The 27,776-nt window shown below is 45.2% G+C and overlaps 1 protein-coding gene across 4 annotated transcripts in view; it reads left to right on the plus strand.

Annotated features, from left to right (window-relative positions):
* Window positions 1–8,977: 8,977 nt before the first annotated feature.
* The window catches only part of LOC106607511 (MAGUK p55 subfamily member 3), a 28,306-nt gene continuing 9,507 nt past the window's right edge, over window positions 8,978–27,776 (plus strand). For 2 of the 4 annotated variants that reach the window (XM_014204526.2, XM_014204529.2), the window contains exons 1-10: window positions 8,978–9,140; window positions 16,625–16,682; window positions 16,915–17,033; window positions 19,420–19,497; window positions 20,071–20,151; window positions 21,153–21,290; window positions 21,566–21,647; window positions 23,695–23,780; window positions 23,976–24,050; window positions 26,910–27,106. In XM_014204526.2, the coding sequence (XP_014060001.1) occupies window positions 16,646–16,682; window positions 16,915–17,033; window positions 19,420–19,497; window positions 20,071–20,151; window positions 21,153–21,290; window positions 21,566–21,647; window positions 23,695–23,780; window positions 23,976–24,050; window positions 26,910–27,106 (893 nt within the window). In that variant the 5' untranslated portion in view covers window positions 8,978–9,140; window positions 16,625–16,645. The remainder of the gene's footprint in view (window positions 9,141–16,624; window positions 16,683–16,914; window positions 17,034–19,419; window positions 19,498–20,070; window positions 20,152–21,152; window positions 21,291–21,565; window positions 21,648–23,694; window positions 23,781–23,975; window positions 24,051–26,909; window positions 27,107–27,776) is intronic. The other 2 variants (XM_014204532.2, XM_014204533.2) reach the window with 1 other exon arrangement.

The following is a 27,776-nucleotide window of genomic DNA, read 5'->3' on the forward strand; positions in this document are numbered from 1 at the left end:
AAATGTATTAAATAGTTTTTTCCCCCTCATCAATCTACACACAATACCACATAATGACAAAGCAAAAACAGGTTTTTAGAAATGTTTGAAAATGTATTAAAAAAAATTACGGACATATTACATTTATTTACAGTGGGGGGAAAAAGTATTTGATCCCCTGCTGATTTTGTATGTTTGCCCACTTACAAAGAAATGATCAGTCTATAATTTTAATAGTAGGTTTATTTGAACAGTGAGAGACAGAATAACAACAAAAATATCCAGAAAAACGCATGTCAAAAATGTTATAAAATGATTTGCATTTTAATGAGGGAAATAAGTATTTGACCCCCTCTCAATCAGAAAGATTTCTGGCTCCTAGGTGTCTTTTATACAGGTAACGAGCTGAGATTAGGAGCACACTCTTACAGGGAGTGCTCCTAACCGCAGCTTGTTACCTGTGAAAAAGACACCTGTCCACAGAAACAATCAATCAGATTCCAAACTCTCCACCATGGCCAAGACCAAAGAGCTCTCCAAGGATGTCAGGGACAAGATTGTAGACCTACACAAGGCTGTAATGGGCTACAAGTCCATCGCCAAGCAGCTTGGTGAGAAGGTGACAACATTTGGTACGATTATTCGCAAATGGAAGAAACACAAAAGAACTGTCAATCTCCCTTGGCCTGGGGCTCCATGCAAGATCTCACCTCGTGGGGTTGCAATGATCATGAGAACGGTGAGGAATCAGCCCAGAACTACACGGGAGGATCTTGTCAATGATCTCAAGGCAGCTGGGATCATAGTCACCAAGAAAACAATTGGTAACACACTACGCCGTGAAGGACTGAAATCCTGCAGCGCCCGCAAGGTTCCCCTGCTCAAGAATACATACACATGCCCGTCTGAAGTTTGCCAATGAACATCTGAATGATTCAGAGGACAACTGGTGAAAGTGTTGTGGTCAGATGAGACCAAAAGGGAGCTCTTTGGCATCAACTCAACTCGCCGTGTTTGGAGGAGGAGGAATGTTGCCTATGACCCCAAGAACACCATCTCCACCGTCAAACATGGAGGTGGAAACATTATGCTTTGGGGGTGTTTTTCTGCTAAGGGGACAGGACAACTTCACCGCATCAAAGGGACGATGGACGGTGCCATGTACCGTCAAATCTTGGGTGAGAACATCCTTCCCTCAGCCAGGGCATTGAAAATGGGCCGTGGATAGGTATTCCAGCATGACAATGATCCAAAACACTCAGCCAAGGCAACAAAGGAGTGGCTCAAGAAGAAGCACATTAAGGTCCTGGAGTGGCCTAGCCAGTCTCCAGACCTTAATCCCATAGAAAATCTGTGGAGGGAGCTGAAGGTTCGAGTTGCTAAACGTCAGCCTCGAAACCTTAATGACTTGGAGAGGATCTGCAAAGAGGAGTGGGACAAAATCCCTCCTGAGATGTGTGAAAACCTGGTGGCCAACTACAAGAAACGTCTGACCTCTGTGTTTGCCAACAAGGGTTTTGCCACCAAGTACTAAGTCATGTTTTGCAGAGGGGTCAAATACTTATTTCCCCCATTAAAATGCAAATCATTTTATAACATTTTTTACATGCGTTTTTCTGGATTTTTTTGTTGTTATTCTGCCTCTCACTGTTCAAATAAACCTACCATTAAAATTATAGACTGATAATTTCTTTGTAGATGGGCAAACGTACAAAATCAGCAGGGGATCAAATACTTTCCCCCCCCCCACTGTAAGTATTCAGACCCTTTACTCAGTACTTTGTTGAAGCACCTTTGGCAGCGATTACAGCGTTGAGTCTTCTTGGGTATGATGCTACAAGCTTAGCGCACCTGTACTTGGGGAGTTTCTCCCATTCTTCTCTGCAGATCCTCTCAAGCTCTGTCAGGTTGGATGGGGAGCGTCGCTGCACAGCTATTTTCAGGTCTCTCCAGAGATGTTCAATCAGGTTCAAGTCCGGGCTCTGGATAGGCCACTCAAGGACATTCAGAGACGTGTTCCGAAGCCACTCTTGCATTGTCTTAGCTGTGTGCTTAGGGTCAGGGGTGCCGTATGGGGGGGAAGTATCATAAAATATTGTTAATATAATATTTTTATATACAATGTACTAATAAAACTAACGGTTTCTTTTTCTTTTCTTGTTTTTGGCAAAAAGTAAACATCCTGAGAGCCTCTGTTTTGCACAACCCCCCCCCCCCCAACCCACCCTATTTACATTAAATGGTTCGGTCCTGTCCCCAAACAAGGTGCCTAAAAAAACATCTGGCTTCCAAAAACAAAAAGAAAGAAAAGAAAGACAGGAGAGAAAAAAGAAAAGATGACAGTATTTCACCCTATTTTTCACAAAGGAAGGTGGGTGTAGTCCGTGAGTGGTGGAAATTAACCTGTTAGCTTAGTCCATAGTGAAATAGGCTACTTTTGCTCCCATAACATTAGTTACTTAATATCTTCACAGAAAATTGTGTTTACATTTCGCTCCTCTTTCAGCCGACATTTCATCAATGCAGGCAAACGTTTAGCAAGCTATTCTTACTAAATCAGTTGTCCCTGCCCCTGCCTGGTGCCAGGCCCAACAGTTGCAGCTTCAGGCTCAGCCTCCCTGTCTCCCCATCCCCATACCCCTGAACCAGCCCTGTCTCCCCATCCCCATACCCCTGAACCAGCCCTGTCTCCCCATCCCCATACCCCTGAACCAGCCCTACTCCCAACTGAAGAAGGAGGTGAGCAGCATTGTGATGAATGACATGTCAGTTGCCATAATTGCAGGGGGTCCGTGGGAATTCCTTTTTTTATTATTATGAAAAAACCAAAAGTGATTAAATCCTTTTCAATGATAAGAATTCAAACACTGTAATTATTTTTTTTTGTATTTTTTTTGTATTGGATGCTGGATAGTTTGAAGCATTGAGTGACTCAGTCTGTATAAGTGACAGCCAATGTTAAAATAATACCTTAAAGACATATGGCCAAAGTATGTTTCCATGGCTTTGATGCAGACTGAAATATTGTAATTTACTGACATCTAGTGGTGGTAATACACAACTGCAGGTAATTTGTGTCAATATTCTTCAGGATTCAGTGCTGTTACATTTTTTCAATGGTGCATGCAGATAATTTAAGTAAAAAAAATGGTAGTAACTAAAAATGTGCATTATATTATAGGACATATTATCATATGCGTCATGTACATTACAGAGCCAGGACCATCTTCATGTGATACAGTTTTGTCAGGGAGGAGTGTGGAAGTGGAGGAAGAGGTGAAAGACAGTAACAATGCAGATGATGAGGATGGAGAAAATGAGAGAAGGTGCACAGAAAGAGACAGACAAAGTGAGGATGTTGAAAAACAAGCTGATCAGCGACTTTGCTAGCAAGAAGGCTCGGCTCAGGGCTCTTGTTGAGTAAGGCTGAGCAAGGGCCAGTGTTAAATGGCATAGCTATGGATATTGGATCACTACACACATGATGCCCACAGGCTGAGAACAAGATATATCTCAAAGTAGTGGCTGGATTGCCATAGAATTTGTTGTGCACAATCAAGACCCCAAGTGGAAGAAACCTATTGATTTGGTGGCCACTTGACCTTTCCTCTAGCGCCACCATCAGGCCTTTTAATTTCCATTTTCCATTGTTTTCCATTTCCACTTTTCCAGCTGCTTATTTTCTAATTGGTATGTATACTTAGTTCAAAAATCTGCTACTGATTTTATTATTTTGTTTGTTATATCATTCTATAGATGATAATGTTAATTTATTTTAATCGAAGAGGTTAATGGATATTTAAGTTATATTCATTTTAAGTTATTCATTAATGTTAAGAGATTTTTCCATTTAAGAATTTTACCATTAAAATTACATTTAGACTGTAAAAGATGGCCTTCAGCACATTTCTTATAGGGGGTATCAGTCTTGCATCAAATAGTGAATTACACTGTATGCAGAATGTTGCATGTATGTCTGCACAGTGTTATATTTTCACAGCTCAAATATTGGATTACAAGAGAGTTGCAAGCCTGCAAAGGTAGAGTTTTTTAAAGCTTTGAATGGGTCGATTGGGTTCTGGAGGTGTGTGGTTACAGCAATTACGCAGGGTTGGTGTGGCCTGTGGTGGTTGAGCCCAATGTGATATTGTTTCATGGGGCCCAAAATCCCTGGCGGCGCCCCTGCTTAGGGTTGTTGTCCTGTTGGAAGGTGAACCTTCTCCCCAGTCTGAGGTCCTGCGCGTTCTGGAGCAGGTTTTCATCAAGGATCTGTCTGTACTTTGCTCCATTCATCTTTCCCTCAATCCTGACTAGTCTCCCAGTCCCTGCCGCTGAAAAACATCCCCACAGCAGGATGCTGCCACCACCATGCTTCACCGTATGGTGCCAGGTTTCCTCCAGATGTGATGCATGGCATTCAGGTCAAAGAGTTCAATCTTGATTTCATCAGATCAGAAAATCTTGTTTCTCATGGTCTGAGAGTGCTTTTGGTGCCTTTTGGCGAACTCCAAGTGGGCTGTCATGTGCCTTTTACTGAGGAGTAGCTTCCGTCTGGCCACTCTACCATAAAGGTCTGATTGGTGGAATGCAGCAGAGATGGTTGTCCTTCTGGAAGGTTCTCCCATCTCCACAGAGGAACTCTGGAGCTATGTCAGAGTGACTATCAGGTTCTTGGTCACCTCCCTGACCAAGGCCCTCCTCCCCCAATTGCTCAGTTTGGCCAGGCCGCCAACTCTAGGAAGAGTCTTGGTGTTTCCAAACTTCTTCCATTTACAGTTTTTTGCGAATGCTTACACACTTGTTGCAGAATTTGGCTCATTGTGTCAAAACAAAGACACAACACTTGGAGATAAACATCTCACTTCTATGTCAAAATTAAGCCTTTTGCTAACAAAATGATACACACATGCACCATTTGATTAACTCTTTCAAAGCAGCAACAACACAATGATGTACTTTATACAAAACACTGCTGTCTTTAGTACTTTGTATACCTTTTTCATTTTCTCATACAGGCTTCTGTGAAATATTGTTCCGGTACAGTACTTCTACTCACATTTCAATGAACATAAAAAATAGAAAGGCTTCAGAAAAAAATATATACAGCTTATTTTTTTTCCATATCAGGTTTTTACAACAACAACAACAAAAAACACAAAGAAAAGTAGAATTACAGTACAGTAATCAATACAAGATGTTACTGTAAACTCACAGAAACAAAAATAATTACTGTAAAATTACAGCGCAGTGGTAAACAAAAAGTATTGTAAGGGATTGTAAGGGATGGGGTGGATGGTTTATGGATCCCGCCTTCTGTTAGGGTCTGGCCACATTACCACATCACAAGCAATGTCATCCCTGGCTAGGCAATGGGGAAAATATCGCCTTGTATCCAACCCTGGACTGACCCCACCTCAATGTCTCCGCATGCCTCTTCCATTGCTTGCAGAAGAGGCAGGCGGTCATGTGGTTGGCGGTCATACACTTTCCAACGCCAAGCCAAAAGTAATTCCTCAATCAGATTTAGAAATGTAGTGTAAGGGGGCGAGTTTACAACTGTGAAGTTATTGTGGTTGGTGAACCAGTCCCTGACCAGAGCAGTCGGGTGGAAACTAACATTATCCCAGATGACAACAAACCTGGGCTGCTCTGGTCCGTCCTGTACAACTGCTTATGTAGTGCATCCAGAAATATGATTATGTGTGCAGTATTGTAGGGACCTAGGGGGGCATAGTGATGGAGAACTCCTTGCAGACTAATGGCGGCACACAAGGTGATATTTCCCCCGCGCTGCCCAGGGACATTCACAACGGCTCTTTGTCCTGTAACATTTCGGCCCCGACGCCTGGTTTTAGCCAGATTGATTCCAGCTTCATCAATGAAAATGAACTCATGAGGCTGTGCAGCTGCATCAAAGTCTGGGACTCTGTAACAGAAAATGCATACATTGTACCGTGAATATGGTGTAACTCAAAACACAGGACTACAATGTCTATGGGGGTGGGGGGTGGGTTGGGTCAGACACATTCAGTCAAAACTACAAGCTGCAGGCTGTCATACTGTACACAGTTACATCAAAACTTCATAGTACTATACCTATTTTTTTGTTCACTGAGGAGCATAGACCTAATATTGTAGGACTACATTGTATTGTACTGTGATGCAGAATGATGTGCAACAATTCCATAGGTACAGTCTAGTGTAGAAAGTTGAAGACATACCTGTTCTCCGATCTAAATGTCCGTATTATGGATTCTACCGTGTAGCGACTCAGGTTGGGCTGGACTCTCTGCCCAGCCTCCCTCATCGTCAGGCCATGATTTATGACATGGTCCACCAAAGTGGCCCTAATGTCGTCGGAAATATGTCTCCGTCTATTGCCTGGTCCCCTTCTTTGTTCTTGTCCTCGTCCTCCTCCCACTCCTCTTTCTCTTCCTCTTCCTCTCGCTCTCACTGCCTCCATGTTTGCAAAGTTCTCACAAAAGAGGCGATCTTACCTGAGGTCTATTTGTAGTGCTGAGGCTCAGACTAATTGGTGTTCAATTACTGTAGAAGTGTTTTCATGTGTTTGTGTGGGTGTTACCAACTTCAGGTATGTTTTCCCGATGATTGCAAGAGATTTAATTCTTGAACGAAGTTTCTAATGTAAGAAACAGTGTGTAGTGTTTTGCAGCTGTGTTGCAGAATTGCAAACAAAGTGCAAAGCAGAAAATGTGTTTGTACTTGTGGTGCCTTTGTTTAAGGCATGGTTACAAAAGTTGAAGTTTTGATGCTTTTGTCTAAGCATTCACTTTCAGTGTGTAAGCAATCGTCAAAAACTGTAAGATTGATGGAGGCCACTGTGTTCTTGGGGACCTTCAATGCTGCAGAAATGTTTTGATACCCTTCCCCAGATCTGATCCTCGACGCAATCTTGTCACGGAGCTCTACGGACAGACAATTCCTTCAACCTAAATGCTTGGTTGTTGCTCTGACAAGCACTGACAACTGTGGGACCTTATATAGACAGGTGTGTGCCTTTCCAAATCATGTCCAATCCATTGAATTTACCACAGGTGGACCCCAATCAAGTTGTAGAAACATCTCAAGGATGATCAACGGAAACAGGATGCAACTGAGCTCAACTTCAAGTCTCATAGCAAAGGGTATGAATACTTACCTTGCTTTTTATTTTACATTTGCAACAACAAAGAAATGTTTTCACGTTGTCGTTATGGTGTACTGAATGCAGATTGATGAAGATTTGTATTTAATCCGTTTTAGATAAGGCTGTAACATAACAAAATCTGGGGGGAAAGAAGTGGGTCTGAATACTTCCAAATGCACTGTATGTGGTGACAGGTGGTCCAGTCCATATGAGACATTGAATCCTTCCTTCCTGAATGATATGAATCATAGAAACAACACAAGATAGGGAGAGAGACAGACTAATACTACCTAAGTTGTCTTTGTAGACTGAGATATCAGTGTGTCACATGTTTATTGCAGACCAAGTCTCTGTGACCTATATGTGAAATGGAGGGCCGGCTGAGAAAAGGAGAGCGGGGGAGAGGGATGCTGTGAAGAAACAGACAAGCACATAATGTACAGTACAGAAAAACAGACAGATGGTAATGCTCCTTTTTCTATTGACACCCCCCCACACACACACACACACTCCCCAAATCCCTCCATTGCTCCATCCTTTCTCCCCAGACAGGATGAGGTTAACAGATGCCTGTGAATCAGATAGACCAGAGACCCATAACGACCTCTGCTGTAATTAACGAAGTCTGTTGGCAGGAAGGAGGACACCCCTCATACCATGTGACCTCTCAGAGGCCAGGGGTATCATGATGCTGATATACACACATATTCCAGGTCACGACAGCAACAGCGTGTGTCTGTGGGTGTGGGGGTGTGTGTGTGGGTGGGTGCTTGCGCCAGTGTCAGTGCACAAAGTCATAACGTACAGAGAACACACTAAGACAGAGGAATGGCTGTCTGTCACATCTTTATCCTTTATTGATGTGTGTAGGTGTGTTTATGTTGTTTGTTTGGGCTCCCGAGTGGCGCAGCGGTCTAAAGCACTGCATCTCAGTGCAAGAGGTGTCACTACAGTCTCTGGTTAAAATGCAGGCTGTGTCACATCCGGCTGTGATTTGGAGTCCCATAGTGCACAATTGGCCCAGTGTCGTCTGGGTTTGGCCGTCATTGTAAATAAGAATTTGTTCTTCACTGACTTGCCTGGTTAAATAAAATATGTGAGAATGTGTTTCTTTATTTGAGAATTATGACTGTCTTTGTGTGTGTGTGGGTGTGTTTCTCTGTGCTGCTCACTTGTTACCCCGAGGACCCTGGGAGAAATCCTCACATGACACAGACAACACTTATTACCATGAGAATACAGGGGGGAACCCCTTATTCAGACGCTGTGTGTTTCTGTGAGAGAGCTGCACGTTAGCGGACAAAGGAGAAGCAGCCGCTAGCTAGCCATCGTCCATAGCCTCAGCCAGCCAGCAGCCACAGCACCGACATAGGAGGAGAGGGGGAGGGGACAGCACTCTCTCTCTCTGTCTCTTTTTCATCCTCGAGACTGATTGTGAATGAGAGAGAGAATGCGCCGAGTATCGAAGACAGCCGGGTGAAGGCAATTAACCAGGAGGGCAGAAGGGAGAGGATAGGAGAGAGGGATTGAGAAAATAGAGGGAGAGAGGTCTAATGGAGGAGAATAGATACTCTGTTCTGGAGGGTACTGACCATATACAGTATGCCCTGTATATGTCATAACAGATAGCAATATAAAGATCCCAGCTGTCAGCTCCAATACAGCTCCAAAGCAGTCTGATGCTGTAGACAGAGAGAATGAGAGAGGGGGGTAGAGAGAGAGAGAGAGAGAGAGAGAGAGAGAGAGAGAGAGAGAGAGAGAGAGAGAGAGAGAAAGAGAGAGAGGGGTAGAGTGAGAGAGCTGGTGGAAGGGGAGGGGAGGGGAGGGAGGACCGTGAGGGGAGGGGAGAGTTGAGAGAGAGAAGAGAGAGAGAGGGGAGGAGGCGGACATTCTGTAGCAGCAGGTTTGTGAGCGCAGAAGCCGGAGGAGGAATCGGAGTGAGAGAAACAGTGTGGCTGCAGTGAGGAAGGAGAGACGCATACAGAGAGAGAAGGACAGAGAGACAGAGAGAACGGTACGGAAATGTCTGTGTGTACGTTACTGTCATGTCGGCTCCTGATATTTTGTGTTTCTAGTCTGTCTGTGAAGCGTCAGCTAGAGGAAGATACTCTGTGTTCCTTCTCGGCCGGCCGGCCGGCGACGTGAGGAACACAGAGCATCGTAGCACTGCAGAGAGAGAGGAGGATGACAGAAGGAGGGAGGAAGAGGGAGAGAGGGCGCATCAGGCAGAGGATGCTACGCAGACAGAGGAAGTGGGAATGGGAGAGAGGGAGGGAGGGAGAGGAAGAGAGGGAAAAGCAAGTGAGCCTGCCTGGCTATTAGAGGAGAGGAGAGGGACGGGGTGTGTTTGACTGACACCATGCAGCAAGAAGGATGTGAAATGTCAACACTGAAGGTTTTCCTCCATATTACACATGATGAATGGTATTTGGACACCTTTGACCACACTGCTACTTCTCCTGTGTGTTCTCAACATGAGATTCCTGATGTTGTCACCTCTGTGTGTGTGTGTGTGTGTGTGTGTGTGTGTGTGTGTGTGTGTGTGTGTGTGTGTGTGTGTGTGTGTGTGTGTGTGTGTGTGTGTGTGTGTGTGTGTGTGTGTGTGTGTGTGTGTGTGTGTACAAAAGAGACAGGGTTTTGGCTGTTTGCCAAGGTTCACGTCCCAGCTGCTGTAAATACATGTTGGTTAGAGGAAGATTGAGGGGCTAGTAGTGGGGGTAACGTGTGTTGCGTGTGAAAGACACATTTGGACCTTGCCCAAGTATGGTAAGCGCTGCTGTCAGTGCTGTTTCGTAGCAGTGGATTAGTTGAGTGTTTGTGCAGACAGTAGCCAGTATCGTAGAGCAGAGGTTTTAGACAAGACACAGTCTGCCTCATTATTGATCAGGGCTGTCAGTGAGAAACTGTTCATCACTTAGTCAGTGTGGTGGCAGGGGTACGTGGGTACGTGGGTGCAGGGGGGGGGGGGGACCTCGTGTCATCACCCACTCACTGACTGTTGTGTAGAATGTTGATGTGCTGTCATACTTAGTTAGAAGCTATTTGGTATTGGCATCAGGCCACTCTCTACAGCATTTGGTGCCTGCAACATTACATTTGGTGCCTGCAACCTAACATTCGGTGCCTGCAACATAACGTTCGGTGCCTGCTTTGTAAATGTCAATTCCCACCATATGCATAATATAAACCCGCAGGCTCAGAACGGAAGCATTTGACCCTAAAAGTGGGACAGACAGTGTTGACCCAAACCGTGAACGCGTCCTTCTCCAAATGGTAATCTGTTAAAACAGATTTGTTTCGTCATTTGGGACGCACCCTACGACCGTAGATCACTGAGCGTTTAGACCACATACAGTATGCCCACTGGAGCAGCCCTCTGAGTCTCTCCTCGTGCTGGATTCTCACCCAACATCATCAGCCCAGCCAGGAAGTCTGTGCTCTCAGAAATCGCTGTCGTTTGCCGTGACAACGCTAGAACGACAACGACAGCATTCGTTGAGGAGTACGTAACACTCTAAAAAAAGGGCCTGGTAGGCAGGTAGCATACGGTGGCTGTACTGTAGTAGCCTGCCTGAGGGGCTCCTATGGGTGCAGTTGTGATAGAGAAGGAACAAATGGTGCTGGGTCTGTTGGTAGCAGAGAGACAGAGAGACAACATGATGTTGTGTGCAGTTATGTGCAGTGGGGGACCAAGCTCCTCTCGGTGCTGTAAAGACGTCATACATCCATATTCACCTAGGATGGTCCCCTACTAATATGTCCTCTGCTAACACTGCTCCTGTCCAGTATGGAGTCATTATAATCTATGCTATAGTATGGATTGACGTCTTTCGTGTGGTTGGTGGTTGAAATTATGAAGATGATGACAACGTCCTGCTGATGTTTCTTCCGGGGCATACTCTAGCCTATCAATCAATCAAATGTATTTATAAAGCCCTTTTTACATCAGCCGATGTCACAAAGTGCTGTACGGAAAGCCAGCCTAAAACCCCAAACAGCAAGCAATGCAGGTGAAGAAGCCTATGACCCCTGTATCTTGTTGCCTGCGGCGATGGGTTTGTAGAGCAGTATGGTGCCTGTCATACTGTATGGTGCCTGTCACACAGTACGGTGCCTGTCACACAGTATGGTGCCTGTCAAACAGTATGGTGCCTGTCAGACAGCATGGTGCCTGTCAGACAGTATGGTGCCTGTCACACAGTATGGTGCCTGTCAGACAGCATGGTGCCTGTCATACTGTATGGTGCCTGTCACACAGTACGGTGCCTGTCACACAATATGGTGCCTGTCAAACAGTATGGTGCCTGTCAGACAGCATGGTGCCTGTCAGACAGTATGGTGCCTGTCACACAGTATGGTGCCTGTCAGACAGCATGGTGCCTGTCATACTGTATGGTGCCTGTCACACAGTACGGTGCCTGTCACACAATATGGTGCCTGTCAAACAGTATGGTGCCTGTCAGACAGCATGGTGCCTGTCAGACAGTATGGTGCCTGTCAGACTAGGAGACCCCTGCTGTTTCAAGAGAGAGGCTGAGGCTGTGGTCTACCCAGGCCAAGGTTACAACCTTGCTGTCAGCACAGGAGGTTGGTGGCACCTTAATTGGGGAGGACGGGTTCATAGTAATGGCTGGAAAGGAATAAATGGAATGGTGTCGAACTCATGGTACTATTCCATTCACTATAATCCAGCCATTATTATGAGCCGTCCTCCCCTCAGCAGCCTCCTGTGGGTTGTCAGGTATACCCAGGCCTCTACCCAGGCCTCTACCCAGGCCTTTACCCAGGCCTCTACCCAGGCCTCAACCCAGGCCTCTAATCAACACCCTCATTATCACCTGGTTACGACCTAAGGTACTGATGCTTCTGCTACCTTGCTAAGGCACCATGTGGGCCTGCGAAGCGCTGTGTGTGTGCGTGTCTCTCTGTTTGTGCGTGTTTCCCTGTCCTGTCCTCGGGTGTCTTTCTCTGTGCATGTCTTAGAGGCCCTTTCTTTTTCTAACTTCATATTTTTGGGTGTCTTTGTGACTGCGCGGTTTTTTACATGTTCATTTGAGAGTATGATAAGTGTGTTGAGGCACTGTGAGCCTGTCCTTCCTCTCTTCTCTCTGCAGCTCCAATTCTCTCGGCTGTCTTTGTGCTTAGATTTATTAGGCATTCACGCCCTGTCTTTATAAACCTCTAGTCTCTGCACATAAGAAAATGAGACATTAAAATTTGATCTCTCTATTTCTGGTCCCCATCCACTGACTCTGCTGTTCAAAGGAGCGGTTAGAGGGAGGAGGGGAACTTTTAAAAGGATACATACCCATCGTAGGTAATAGGCACGTATAACGCATGTAAGTGAATGATGATGTTGTAGCTCTCATGCTGGGTTTTGTCACGAGTTGTCCTAGATTATGAACTGGGTGGATAGAGCCCTGAATGCTGATTGACTGACAGCCGTGGTATATCAGACCGTATACCAAGGTTAGGACAAAACATGTATTTTTACTGCTCTAATTACGTTGGTAACCAGTTTATAATAGCAATGAGGCACCTCGGGGGTTTGTGGTATATGGCCAATATACCACGGCTAAGGGCTGTGTCCAGACACTCCGCGTTGCGTCGTGCTTAAGACAGCCCTTAGCCGTGGTATATTGGCCATATACCACACCTCCTCGGGCCTTATTTCATATGTATGCTTCATCAGCAAGACAGCTGCCAACTGTCATATTTCTAAGAATGCTCTCCTGCTGGACTTTTTCAAGAGAGTATAGGGCCTACTGCTTCAGTTAGATTGTTACCAACTGTCATTCTGGTGTATCTCCAAGAAAGAATTGTGTTCATGTTTCTTCTTTTTGTCTTCAGCTTCTTAGTGAAAAATGGCTACCCTTTGTGGTTTGGCACTTGGGAATAGAAGTTTCTATTCTCACAGTAGGTACTAAACAAGAAAGAGGCATCCATCCTCCCTCCCTCCTTTCCTCCTCATTCTTTCATCTCTCCATCCCTCTCTCACTGTTTCATTCTGTCTGTTCATAATTCATGAGCTGGTCGCTGTCTCAGTAGGAGGTAAGCCTGCTGTAATTATGTAGCATCGCAGCAGCACGGTGAGGAAGGATCTGAAGCACACTAGGAGAATACACTCTAGGTCACAACACTGGACCTGTAAAGAGCTATTGTTGTACCTGCTTAAACCGTACATGAAGAACTCGCCACCTCACTAATTATTGTACATGCAGAGCTGAATGCAGCTTGTCCTTATAAAACATCAAATACATCAAACAACTTTTATATAGCACATATATTATGCTGTATAACCGTTTCCACAAGTGGAAGCTCTGTTTCTGCCAACAGAGATGTGAAAGTGGGCCATGGATGTGTCAGTCTTTTGCATGAAAGAGAGAACAGGGCAATGCGTTGTTATCCAACACTATACTTTGTTTTATTTTGGTTTGACATGGAAGTTTAGCATCAACACCCTCGTAGGTGAGTGACAAACACCTCCATCCATCTCTCCATCTACTTTCTCTGCCGCCTACCTCCTCCTTTCCCCTCTTCCCCTCCAGCTCCATCTATTACAGTTACTTGTGTTCTCTCTCTCTCTCTCTCTCGCCCCCTCTCCCTCTCTCTCACCCCCTCTCTCTCTCAATTCAATTTAAGGGGCTTTATTGGCATGGGAAACATATGTTTACATTGGCAAAGCAATTGAAACAGATCATAAACAAGAGTGAAATAAACAATAAAAAAATGAACAGTAAACATTACACAAAAGTTCCAAAGGAATAAAGACATTTCAAATCTCATTTAAAATGTCTCTCTCTATCTCTCTGTCTGTCTAGCTGGTTGGCTGAGTTGACGCTGAGGATTCTGTGTTTAGCTTGAACAAGTCAGCTCCTTTGTGGCCTCACTGTTTGAAGTGCCTGCCTGACATCTGCGAGTGTGAGTGCGACCTGTGAGTGGATCTGCCTCTGTTTTCATTGTTTCTGAGCCTGTGTGTGTGTGCGTGTCTGTGTTTTGATGGGTGTAATGGGGGTAATTCAGATGCGTAAGATGCACTTGCAGAAGTGGCTATTGTTGTTTAATCAAGCCTGTAAAACTGTTAGCTGAATTTCAATAGCATTTCAATAGTATTGAATCAGCTGTGGCTGTAGTGGTGGCATCAGTGTTAACACTGGCCTTGCTGGCAACAGTGGCTGAATATCGTCTACAGTACAGTGACACTATGCCGCCCACAGTCTAGATATGCGTTCCAAATGGCACTCTATTCCAATAGTGCACTACTTTCAACCGGGGCCCATAGGGCTGTGGTCAAAAGTAGTGGACTATATAGAGAATAGGGTGCCGTTTGGGACACAGTAGTCAGGGAGGGTGTATACTGGGTGGCTGTCTGTGATGTGAAGGCAGGGTAAAAGATGGAGTGCATAAAGAGGAGTGAAGATGGGGATTGATCCGTAGGCCTGGTGTAATATTACTCGGCCTTACCGTACGTTATTGTACCGTATGCCTGGGTTACCCCAGGAGGAGAGGGGGAAGAGAGAGGGCTGGAGGAGCTGGGAGAAATATGCTGATGCTGTATTGGAATCAGTGTTTTTTTGTATGTCTGTACACTTTTTTTTAAAAGGTTCAAAAAGGGTTCTTTGCAAAGGGATAGGGTTCTACCAAGAACTGTTTTGATATGAAGAACCCCTTTTGGAAGACAAGGGTTCTAACAAGAACCTTTAACATCCTAAGGCACGTTTTTGGAAGAAAGGGTCCTTTGAGGATTTTTTGGAAAGCAAGAAGGGTTCTACTTTTCCCAGCATGCTCTATTGCAGGGTGAATTTCAGAATTGTTTGTTTTAATGTCTGTGTGTTTGCATGTGCATTGATTGATTGATACATTTTATGCTACACAAAGATAAAGAGCATACATTTTTCTAAACTAATTCAATCTGTTAGTTGGACTTATTGCACCAGTTACTGAGATGGTGTTTCCAGTTTAGATGATTGAGGTAGTCTCAGTATTTAATCTTTTCTACTATGGCAGTCATTCTGAATAGAGGTTGCGGGTGATTTCAAATTCCACTTGTTGGATATCTTAACTCTGGCTGGATTCCAATAGGAATTAAACATCACTTTGCAAGCCAGCATAATGTTACTTGCAGGACTGATGTAGCCTGTAAACCAGGAGATTCTTAACACCACTATATTAGGGCAGGAGTTCCCAAACTTTTTCACTCAGGCCCCCCTTCCAGCATTGGGAACATCCCGCGCCCTCCATGCTCGTGTGCCACATCTATTTCTATGGGCACAATCACTGTTTGCCGATTTAAAGCTCCTTTCATAGAGGGTTCTAGTAAGAACCCTCCAAAGATAAAAGGGTTCTCGGTAGAACCCTTCATGGAGGGTTCTAGGAAGAACCTTTAGATGATAAAATGGTTATTGGTAGATCCCTTCATAGAAGGTTCTAGGTAGAACCATATACAGGGCGTTCTATAAAGAACCCTACATGAAGGGTTCTAGAGAGAACTAGATGGTTCTACTTAGCACCTTTTTCTCTAAGAGTGTACTTTAGAAGTAAACACAATATAACATCTGTTTTGGGAGAGTGTTCCAGTTACAGTATGTGCAGTATTTGTTATATTTTGAGGGGTATATTTCGTTTTTATAAGCATTTTGCTTCATCCAGGACATGCCGTAATTCTCCTTGCCAACAGACCAGGGAGCTTTATGGGCATTCATTGTTAGTCTGACAGTGAAGGAATAGCTGTTTAAAGGGGTATATCGTCATGATTCTCCCACAGCTGACAGTGTAATGGATGTGGTTGTGTTGTTGGTGTTAGTGGACAGACGAAGCAGAAAGGACAGATTCAGCAGACACACACACACACTCTCACACACACACTCTCACACACACTCTCACACACACGCACACACACACGCACACACACACACACACACACACACACACACACACACACACACACACACACACACACACACACACACACACACACACACACACACACACACACACACACACACACACACACACAAAGCTTCCTTTGCCATGCCCTGGAGCCCACAGCACGGTGGACACGTGCTAGCAGTCAATGTGATGAATGGTGCCCGGCTTTGAGAATGTATCACGCTACTTTACGTCTCTATCTTGTTAACACACACACATACACACTGAGGTGAGGCGTTGGCTGTTTACTGCACAGGAAGTCTAAGACGCAGGCTAGAACCTGTCTATAGAGGATGTACTGGCATCATTAAGAGTCTACCGCTCTCCAGATCCCAGCACATCTGTTCCACACACACAAACACACACACACACAAACACACACACACGGAGGTACACACATCATTAGAGTATGCAGTACTTTTAAGATCACCTAAAACTGTCTGCAAAGCCCTTAAACAGTTTTCACCCAGTGACATTCTCTTTAGGAATAACACAGTGTGTATGAGATGAAGAGAACTAAAGGGAGTATATTTTTCATATTCATCCATTTTCTCTCCTTCTCTCTGCCAGGCCTCACCTTTTTGCTGACCCATGAAAGAAGCCATGCCGGTCCTCTCAGCAGGCACAGGTAAGATTAAATACACCACACATGCTGTAAACTTTACGCATCAAAATCGAATCCCAGGCTTACTATGTAGCTCAGTTGGCCAGGGTAGTGGGTTTTGACCAAAAATTTCTTTGGATAAAAGCGTCTGCTAAATGGTATCTATTATTATTTATTACATTACTCAGTCCGATCTGAGGATGTAAACAAAAATGGATCCCAGTTCCTTCACCCTCCCTCCTCTCCTCCTCCACAGGCCTGCACGAGACTCTGGCCCTTCTGACATCCCAGCTGCGTCCTGATGCCAACCACAAGGAGGACATGGTCTTCCTCAAAAACGTCTTCAGTGAGAAGAGCCTGGGCTACCTCATGAAGGTACACATAAGACTTGGTAGCATCTTTGTTTTAGAAGTGGGGGGGACATAACTCATATTATATATATAAGCGTCTGCTAAATGACAGTACCAGTCAAAAGTTTGGACACACCTACTCATTCAAGAGTTTTTCTTAATTTTTTACTATTTTCTACATTGTAGAATAATAGTGAATACATCAAAACTATGAAATAACACATATGGAATCATGTAGAAACCCAACACGTGTTAAACACTTTCCCTTGATGACAGCTTTGCACACTCTTCGCATTCTCTCAACCAGCTTCATGAGGAATGCTTTTCCAACAGTCTTGAAGGAGTTCTCACATATGCTGAGCAATTGTTGGCTGCTTTTCCTTCACTCTGCGGTCCAACTCATCCAAAACTATCTCAATTGGGTTGATGTCGGTGATTGTGGAGGCCGGGTCATCTGATGCAGCACTCCATCACTCTCGCTCTTGGTCAAATAGCCCTTACACAGCCTGTAGGTGTGTTTTGGGTCATTGTCCTGTTGAAAAAAAAACTAAGTGCAAACCAGATGGGATGGCATATCGCTGCAGAATGCTGTGGTAGCCGTCTGGTTAAATGTGCCTTGAATTCTAAATAAATCACAGACAGTGTCACCAGAAAAGCTCCCCCACACCCTCACACCTCCTCCTCCATGCTTCATGGTGGGAACCACACATGCAGGGATCATCAATTTACCTACACCGCGTCTTACAAATACACGGAGGTTGGAACCAAAAATCTCCAATTTGGACTCCAGAGCAAAGGACACATTTCCTCTGGTCTAATGTCCATTGCTCGTGTTTCTTGGCCCAAGCAAGTCTCTTCTTCTTATTGGTGTCCTTTAGTAGTGGTTTCTTTGCAGCAATTCGACCATGAAGCCCTGATTCACACAGTCTCCTCTGAACAGTTGATGTTGAGATGTGTCTGTTACTTGAACTCTGTGAAGCATTTATTTGGCCTGCAATATCTGAGGCTAGTAACTCCAATGAACTTATCCTCTGCAGCAGAGGTAACTCAGGAGAGCCAGTTTCATCATAGCGCTTGATGGTTTTTGCAACTGCACTTGAAGAAACTTTCAATGTTCTTGACATTTTCTGCATTGACTGACCTTCATGTCTTAAAGTAATGATGGACTGTCGTTTCTCTTTGCTTATTTGAGCTGTTCTTGCCATACAATGGACTTGGTCTTTTACCAAATAGGGCTATCTTCTGTATACTGTACCACCCCTAGCTTATCACAACACAACTGATTTGTTCATACGCATTAAGAAGGAAAGAAATGTTCATTTAAATGTATTACAGGTGACTATCAATCAATCAATCAAATGTATTTATAAAGCCCTTCTTACATCAGCTGATGTCACAAAGTGCTGTACAGAAACCCAGCCTAAAACCCCAAACAGCAAGCAATGCAGGTGTAGAAGCACGGTGGCTAGGAAAAACTCCCTAAAAAGGCCGGAACCTAGGAAGAAACCTAGAGAGGAACCGGGCAATGAGGTGTGGCCAGTCCTCTTCTGGCTGTGCCGGGTGGAGATTATAACAGAACATGGCAAAGATGTTCAAATGTTCATAGATGACCAGCAGGGTCAAATAATAATAATCACAGTGGTTGTAGAGGGTGCAACAGGTCAGCACCTCAGGAGTAAATGTTGGCTTTTCATAGCCGATCACTCAGAGTATCTCTACCGCTCCTGCTGTCTCTAGAGAGTTGAAAACAACAGGTCTGGGACAAGGGATCATGTCCGGTGAACAGGTCAGGGTTCCATAGCCGCAGGCAGAACAGTTGAAACTGGAGCAGCAGCTCATGAAGTTTGTTGAGAGAATGCCAAGAGTGTGCAAAGCTATTATCAAGGCGAAGGGTGGCTACTCTGAAGAATCTCAAATATAAAATATATTTTGATTTGTTTAACACTTTTTTGGTTACTACATGATTCCATATGTGTAATTTCATGGTTTTGATGTCTTCACTATTATTCTACAATGTAGAAAATAGTAAAAATAAAGAAAAACCCTTGAATGAGTAGGTGTGTCCAAACTTTTGACTGGTACTGTATATATATATTTATTTTATCCAGTTGGATAAACACTCCAAACAGCCTACCTGACTGCTCGGAGGTGTCCACATGGTCCTGAAGCACATCGTTGCCTCGTTTGTATCACGTTCCAATGATAAAACTGGGGGGGGGGACCAAAATACAAATTCAGAATGTGGGCGAGGCATGTCCCCACCATCCCCAGTCAAAGTTGCGCCCCTGCTGGGTGGCAATGTTGCCAATGTTAATGGAAGTTATGGTACACTTATGTTGTTTAATTTGTGTATGTGTGCGTGTGTGTGTTTGACCTCCCTGACCTCTCCTGTGATTGGCTGCGTGTTGCAGATCCACGAGAAGCTGAGACAGTACGAGCGCCAGAGTCCTACACCTGTCCTCCACAGCGCCGCCTCTTTGGCTGAGGATGTAAGTTCAACAACGCACACGCACACAGACACACACACACAAACAAGGAACACACACACACCACACACACTGCCAAAGTGTGAAGCACTCGTCCAGTAGAGTCAGTCTCAGTGTGTTTGCGGAGACAGAGGAGCGGTAGATGCAGGTAGTAAGGTATGGAGATTTATAGGGTTACAGTACGGTAATGTGTTGTGGTCTGAAATTGCTGATTCATCTAAACACTAATGAGACCCTCTCCACATCCTGCTTCTCCTCTCTCTCTCCTCACGCCAGTTAAGTGGAAAAGTGCTGAGCCGCAGCTCCTGGCTGCTTATTCTCCTGTGTGTATATTTGTGTGTGCAAGCACACTCTGTTTATTGCTGCTTTAGGCAACAGCCGTGCAACTCTACAGTATATATATATCTATATTTGTGGATTCTATTCCAGACTATTACTACTAACAGTCTGCTACACTTTCAGTATATATCTGCTCCATTTTTCAGTTATATCCCAAGCCCACACTGTTGGACACACAGGTTTATACCAGGTCAGAGGTCATGGTCTGACTGACAGCTCTCTTGTGATTGGCGGCAGGTGGCAGAGGAGCTGCAGAGTGGACCAATGAGTGTTGAGGAGAAGGAACTCCTACAGCTGTTGACGTCCCCCCATCTCAAGGTAAACAAAACACCCAATACACACAGAGAGACCTGGTTATGGAAGGTGGGGTGGCTATTCATGCATCTATTTGTATTGGATCGCTCAATCTATGTCAATCTCTATGTACACTAAGTATACAAAAGTGTTCCTAATGTTTGGTATACTCAGAATCAGTGGTGGAAAAAGTACCCAATTGTCATACTTGAGTAAAAGTAAAGATACCTTAATAGAAAATGACTCAAGTAAAAGTGAAAGTCACCCAGTAAAATACTACTTGAGTATAAGTCTAAAAGTATTTGGTTTTAAATATACTTAAGTATCAAAAGGAAATCTAATTGCTCAAATGTACTTAAGTATCAAAAGTAAAAGTACAAGTATAAATCATTTCAAATTCCTTATATTAAGCAAAGCAGAAGGCCACATTTTCATTTTTTTACATTTTATTTATGGATAGCCAGGGTCACGCTCCAACTCGGACATAATTTACAAACAAAGCATGCGTTTAGTGAGTCCCTGTAACGATGTACGCTGAGAGTCGGGAAGCAAGTTCAGGGAGTGAATACATTTAATAAATAAACAAACATGAACAAAACAAGAAACAGGTACAGAAACAATAACGCCTGGGGACAAGAACCAAAGGGAGTGACATAAATAGGGCAGGTAATCAAGGAGGTGATGGAGTCCAGGTGAGTGTCAATAAGTGCTGGTGAGTGTAATAATCAACAGTCTGGTGACCCAGAGGCCAGAGAGGGAATATACGTGACAGTCCCCTAGATCAGATGCAGTAGTGATGACCAGGGATGTTCTCTTGATAAGTGTGTGAACATTTTCCGGAAAATGTATGGAGTAAAAAGTACATCATTTTCTTTATGAATGTAGTAAAGTCAAGTACAGATAGCCCAAAAAATGACTTAAGTAGTACTTTAAAATATTTTTTACTTAAGTACTTTACACCACAGCTCAGAATGCAGTTCTGCAATTCTAACATTAATCGTTCTCTCTCTGTCATCTCCCATCAGGCAGTTTTGTCAGTTCATGACATGGTTGCCCAGAAGAACTTTGACCCCGTGTTGCCACCGTTGCCTGACGACTTCGAGGACGAGCTGGAGGAGGAGTCAGTGAAGATTGTCAGACTGGTCAAGAACAAGGAACCGCTGGTGAGTCATTGTAACAGAGAGGATGACAGAGAGAAGAGATACAATTGTAGAGGATGGGAGGATGAGGGGATGAGGAGATATAGGGAAGGGGGAAGTGGGACTGGGGCTGTGTTGATTGATTGATTGATTGATTGATTGATTGATTGATTGATTGATTGATTGATTGTGAAGAAAACAAAAGAATACAAGAAAAGAGGAAGGAACAGAAAGAATAGATGGGAAGAATGAGGATACAATCCCGGGAGGAGTAAACGTCCATCTCTCTCTGTTCCCAGGGGGCCACCATCAGACGGGATGAGACCACAGGGTCTGTGATCGTGGCCCGCATCATGAGGGGCGGGGCTGCAGACCGGAGTGGTGAGTGATTCAGTCCCATCCTGTACCCTCTCTGTGTCTGGTCTTAACCCATACTGTCTGACACATCCTGATTCATCATCCCCTTCCTCTGGAACTTGCACAGACAAGACAGTACGTTTTTGTTGGTCTGTCAAATGAGATCTATGGACTGCTCAGATAATATTGCCAGACATAATATGTCTGAAAGCAAGGCTAACCAGAGACGATGTAACTTAGACAAATAATCAGAAGTCTGGATATAAATGGCCTTCTAGGCAGCAGTATACTGTAGCCTAAAGTATGTCAGTGGACATACATTTAATGGTAACATCCTGTATAGAAACGGCAGCTGGGAGAATCCTCCACTAATGATTCCGAGATGTTGCAGAGATTAAAGCAGCAGCATAGCGAGAGAGAGAGAGACAATGGTAGACAGACAGACGAGGATCTCCGTCGATATCAGGCTGTTTGAAGCTGTGTTCTGTCTTTCCCCTGAGAGCCAATCATATATCACACATTACACACTCTCTCCAACGAGCTGTCCGCTGCTGTTGCCATGGAAATACCATCTGCAGACGTGCGTGTCTTTAATGTTTGGTGTGTGTTTAGTGTGAGTTTAGTGTGTGTGTGTGTGTGTGTGTGTGTGTGGGGGGTCAATAGAAAAAGGGGCATTAACATCTGTCTGTTTCTCTGTACTGTACATTATGTGCTTATGTGCCTGTCTGTTTCCTCATAGCATCCCTCTCTCCCTCTCTGCCCTCCCTCTCTCTCTTTCTCCCTTTCTGCCCTCCCTCCCTCGCTCTCTTTCTCCCTTTCTGCCCTCCCTCCCTCGCTCTCTTTCTCCCTTTCTGCCCTCCCTCCCTCGCTCTCTTTCCCCCTTTCTGCCCTCCCTCCCTTTCTCCCTCTCTGCCCTCCCTCCTTCTCTACCTCTCTGCCCTCCCTCATTCTCTCCCTGTCTCCCTCTCTGCCCTCCTTCCCTCTCCCTTTCTGCCCTCCCTCCCCCTCTCCCTGTCTCCCTCTCTGCCCTCCCTCCCTCTCTCCCTGTCTCCCTCTCTGCCCTCCCTCCCTTTCTCCCTCACCCTTTCTGCCCTCCCTCCCCCTGTCTCCCTCTCTGCCCTCCCTCCCTCTCTCCCTGTCTCCCTCTCTGCCCTCCCTCCCCTTCTCTCTCTCTGCCCTCCCTCCTTCTCTCCCTCTCTCCCTTTCTGCCCTCCCTCCCTGTCTCCCTCTCTGCCCTCCCTCCCTCTCTCTCTTTCTCCGTCTCCCTTTCTGCCCTCCCTCCCCTTCTCTCTCTGCCCTCCCTCCCTGTCTCCCTCTCTGCCCTCCCTCCCTCTCTCTCTTTCTCCGTCTCCCTTTCTGCCCTCCCTCCCCTTCTCTCTCTCTGCCCTCCCTCCTTCTCTCCCTCTCTCCCTTTCTGCCCTCCCTCCCTGTCTCCCTCTCTGCCCTCCCTCCCTCTCTCTCTTTCTCCGTCTCCCTTTCTGCCCTCCCTCCCCTTCTCTCTCTGCCCTCCCTCCCTGTCTCCCTCTCTGCCCTCCCTTCCCTTCTCCCTCCCTCCTTCTCTTCCTCTCTCCATCGCTGCCCTCCCTCCCCTTCTCCCTCTCTCCCCTTCTCCCTCTCTGCCCTCCCTCCTTCTCTCCCCCTCTCCCATTCTCCCTTTCTCCCTCTGCAGTAATGATATGAATTGATCCTATCGCTCATCCCTCTTTGTCAGGTTTCACTGTTGTGACTGCAGTAGATCATGACTGAGGAGAGTGATACCACCACTCCCAAGCCCTATTGTCCATATCTCATCCCAGTTAATAGTGGTATGATTGATATAGTACACCTGCTACTGATACAGTGCTGTGCAAGATCTCCTCGATACATGATATGGTGTGCAACACAAATGGCACCCTAATCCCTATACAGTCCACTACTTTGGACCAGATTCTATAGGCCCTGGTCAAAAGGAATGCACTATATAGGGAATAGGGTGCCATTTAGGGAATAGGGTGCCATTTGGAACACAGTCATAGATCTCTACTACAGCTCGCCTGTTGTCTCCCCTCACCACCTCCTCCCCTCCATTCAGGACTGGTCCACGTAGGAGACGAGCTACGAGAGGTCAACGGCATCTCCATCATTCACAAGAGACCTGATGAGATCAGTCAGCTTCTGGTGAGACTAGAGTAGAATACTTTATGTCTTCCTATTATTTTAGACCACTAGCTCCAACAGCACTGTTTTCCTTTGATTTCTGTTGGCAATACATGCAGTATCAACTCTGTTGGGAAGATGCAGGAGTTGAAATGGTGTTCAAATTGTATTTCTGTGACGCTAACATCCAGCTCCTCTCTGTGTGTTGTCGTTCAGTCCCAGTCTCAGGGCTCCATCACCCTGAAGATAATCCCAGCCGTTAAGGAGGAGGACCGTCTGAAGGAGAGCAAGGTGAGGAACACAACGGTCTGGGCACGCTCAGTACAGACAAACACAAAACAGCTGCTCTGGAATGGAGGAAGGTTCAGAATACAACCTGGGTTCAGGCTCACACATACAGCAGGAGAGTCGATGGCAGATGAATTAAAACAGTTTGTGCCAACATGCACTGAGATGTGTAGGTGTAATTCGAGACATGTTTCAGACACACTACATGACCAAAAGGACACATCTCATTTCAAAATCATGGGCATTAATATGGAGTTGGTCCCCCCCTTTGCCGCTATAACAATCTCCACTCTTCTGGGAAGGCTGTCCACTAGATGTTGGAACATTGCTGCAGGGACTTGCATCCATTCAGCCACAAGAGCAATAGTGAGGTCGGGCACTGATTTTGGGCGATTGGGCCTGGCTTGCAGTCTGAGTTCTAATTCATCCTAAAGGTGTTTGATGAGGTTGAGGTCAGGGCTCTGTGCATGCCAGGCTCTTCCACACCAATCTTGACAAACCATTTCTGTATGGACCTTGCTTTTTGCATGGGGCATTGTCATGCTGAAACAGGAAAGGGCCTTCCCCAAACTGTTGCCACAAAATTGGAAGAACAGAATCGTCTAGAATGTCATTGAATGCTGTAGCGTTAAGATTTCCCTAAACTGGAACTAAGGGGCCTAGCCCGAACCATGAAAAATAGCCCATTATTCCTCCTCCACCAAACTTTACAGTTGGCACTATGCATTGGGGCATATACCGTTCTCCTGGCATCCACCAAACCCAGATTCGTCCATCGGACTGCCAGATGGTGAAGCGCGGTTCATCACTCCAGAGAACGCGTTTCCACTGCTCCAGAGTCCAATGGCGGCAAGCTTTACACCACTCCAGCCGTCGCTTGGCATTGCGCTTGGTGATCTTAGGCTTGTGTGCGGCTGCTTGGCCATGGAAACCCATTTCATGACGCTCCCGACAAATAGTTTTTGTGCTAACATCGCTTCCAGAGGCAGTTTGGAACTCAGTAGTGAGTGTTGCAACCGAGGACAGACAATTTTTACACGCTACGCACTTCAGCACTCGGCGGTCCCATTCTGTGAGCTTGTGTGGCTTACCACTTCACGGCTGAGCCGTTGTTGCTCCTAGACGTTTCCACTTTAAAATAACAGCACTTACAGTTGGCCGGGACAGCTCTAGCAGGGCAGAAATTTGACGAACTGACTTGTTGGAAAGGTGGCATCCTATGACGATGCCACATCGAAAGTCACAATGTGAAAGTCACATTGAAAGTCACACTTCAGTAAGGTCACTCTACTACCAATGTTTGTCTATAGAGATTGCATGGCTTTGTGCTTGATTTTATACACCTGTCAGAAATGGGTGTGGCTGAAATAGCCAAATCCACTAATTTCAAGGAGTGTCCACATACTTTTGTATATATAGCAGAGGTGGGACCAAGTCATTGTTTTACAAGTCACAAGTAAGTCTCAAGTCTTAGCACTCAAGTCAAGACAGGCAAGTCCGAGCCAAGTCTCAAGTCAAGATCGTCAAGTATCAAGTCCTAAACTTTGAGTTTCGAGTCCTAAACAAGTCAATGTGCTCTTCACCAAATGTAATACCACTTCATATTTTTAACAAGAGTAATAGTTAGTATATTACATTTACGCAAATCATGAATGCTTTTAAAAAATATCAATACATTTATTACTTTCCAAATAAACGTTATATTTCCATGGAAATACATGGGTAGCCATGAGAAAGACCCCCCCTCTCTCTCTCTCTCTGTGACAGCGGGTAGTGTGGTAGGCTGGGTCGGGTCGTGTGGGGTGGTTGCATAGAAATACATCACCTACAACAGCCTTTGCCGTGTAGAATAGCGAATCGAGTACAGATCTATATATTGCATTTCTATCTGGAAAACGGTGTCTGAATGCGGTGCCTCAGATGAAATAACACGCCGTTCTTCATTATCAATGGAGAAAGCTCAAAACTGCGGAGGACAGCATAGAGGGGGATGGTGGGATTTGCGTGAAGCATAAACACAATCAGAGGTTCAAGCACTCGCCGTAATCGGCAGGTTAGGAAGAGTACACAGCCATTCTAGGAGGCACTCTGCCACAAATGTGCTCATTTGATCTTTTCCAGCTCCAAACAGCGTGGTGGCGAGTCGATCTGCAAGTCTAATCTAGGCAAGCAGTGAGGAGCGCACGTAACAATACAGGCTCCAGACATCACAAGCCAGCAAAAAGAAACCCATGAAACAAGTTACACACAACCTCGTGTGATGGGTAGCTGTCGGCTATATTAGCCACGACTTACCGTTCTTTGTGCAGCTTCAAATGTCGAACAAAGTTGGAAATTGTTGAGCCTCCGTCTAACTTTCTTCCCGCATGTTTTGCAAGTTGCAATTCATTTTTTGTTGATACAGCGTCGTCTTTAAATCCGAAAATAATAATTTTGGGTATCCTCATTCCAAGGGCTCCATCTGAATTCCCCCGCCGACGTTCCTCTGCACTGCCACGCACAATTTGATTGGCTGCTGTCCGATTCAAACTGTAATCCGTTAAATGAAGAGTTGACGCGTTGCACACTTTTTTTAATAGCATCATTTTTAATATTTGGGCTTGGGGAGGGTATCAAGTCAGGTCGAGTTGCAAGTCATCGTATTTCTGACTCGAGTCCACACCTCTGATATATAGTGTATGTTGTATGCACATGTTGTTCATGCACACACACAGAAACATACACAGATAGACTCTGAAATCTATTTACAAAAGCATCACTTTCCCTCTCTCTAGTTTGAGGTGATCTGTCAATTATTTTCTATACATACCTTATGTATTTCTGAGATAGTTTAATAACAGTTGTGTGTGTGTGGTCTCTCAGGTCTACATGAGGGCCCTGTTTGACTACATCCCTGCTGATGACAAGGCCACGCCCTGTCAGGAGGCGGGACTTCCCTTCAAGCGAGGTGACATCCTGCAGGTTGTAACCCAGGACGACCCCACCTGGTGGCAGGCCAAACGGGTGGGCGACAGCAACCTCCGGGCTGGACTCATCCCCTCCAAACTCTTCCAGGAGAGGTGAGACTATAGGCAGAGAGGTCCATGGACAGGTGTTAGCTCATAGCTCAGAGAAGAGTCTAAGTACAATATGAAAATGATCAGATCAAGCCTAGTGGTTGTACTGTACCATGTCACATTATGCCTCTTATGCATATACTGTAGGACTCTTATATTATGTGCAGTATGTGGACTGAATTGTTTTCAGAACAGTGCAGATATCGTCATAGAGCTGTCTCTATCTGTTCCATATTCATGTGCTCCACTTTCAGGGGTCAAATGTGTTTTTAAATCAGGTATCAGAGCCGCTTGGATCTTAACACATGGATCTAAATATAGGCTGGAATGGGAACACTCCATTATGTCAGTGTCATAATCCCTCAATAGGATGAATATGTAAACGTGTGGGGGTGCTCTGCATTGGGGGTATAAACACGCCCAAGCCCCAACCCACTGCCCACTCTGTATTCATCTTAGCTAAGCAGGGGTGGAGTGATACCGGCGGCTGCAGCCTGATTGCGGACACACACACTCAAACACTCACACTGTGTTGGATTAATCATGGTGGCTGAAATACAGAGAGGGGAACCTCAGCCAAGCCATGGGTTTAATCTCTCATACTAGCTTTGCTCCTTTCACTGATAACACATTTGAGGCAGGGGTCAGTATGTGTTATATCTCTCTCATGGTC

Source organism: Salmo salar, chromosome ssa06 (assembly GCF_905237065.1).
Source record: "Salmo salar chromosome ssa06, Ssal_v3.1, whole genome shotgun sequence".
NCBI classification, from domain to species: Eukaryota; Metazoa; Chordata; class Actinopteri; order Salmoniformes; family Salmonidae; genus Salmo; species Salmo salar.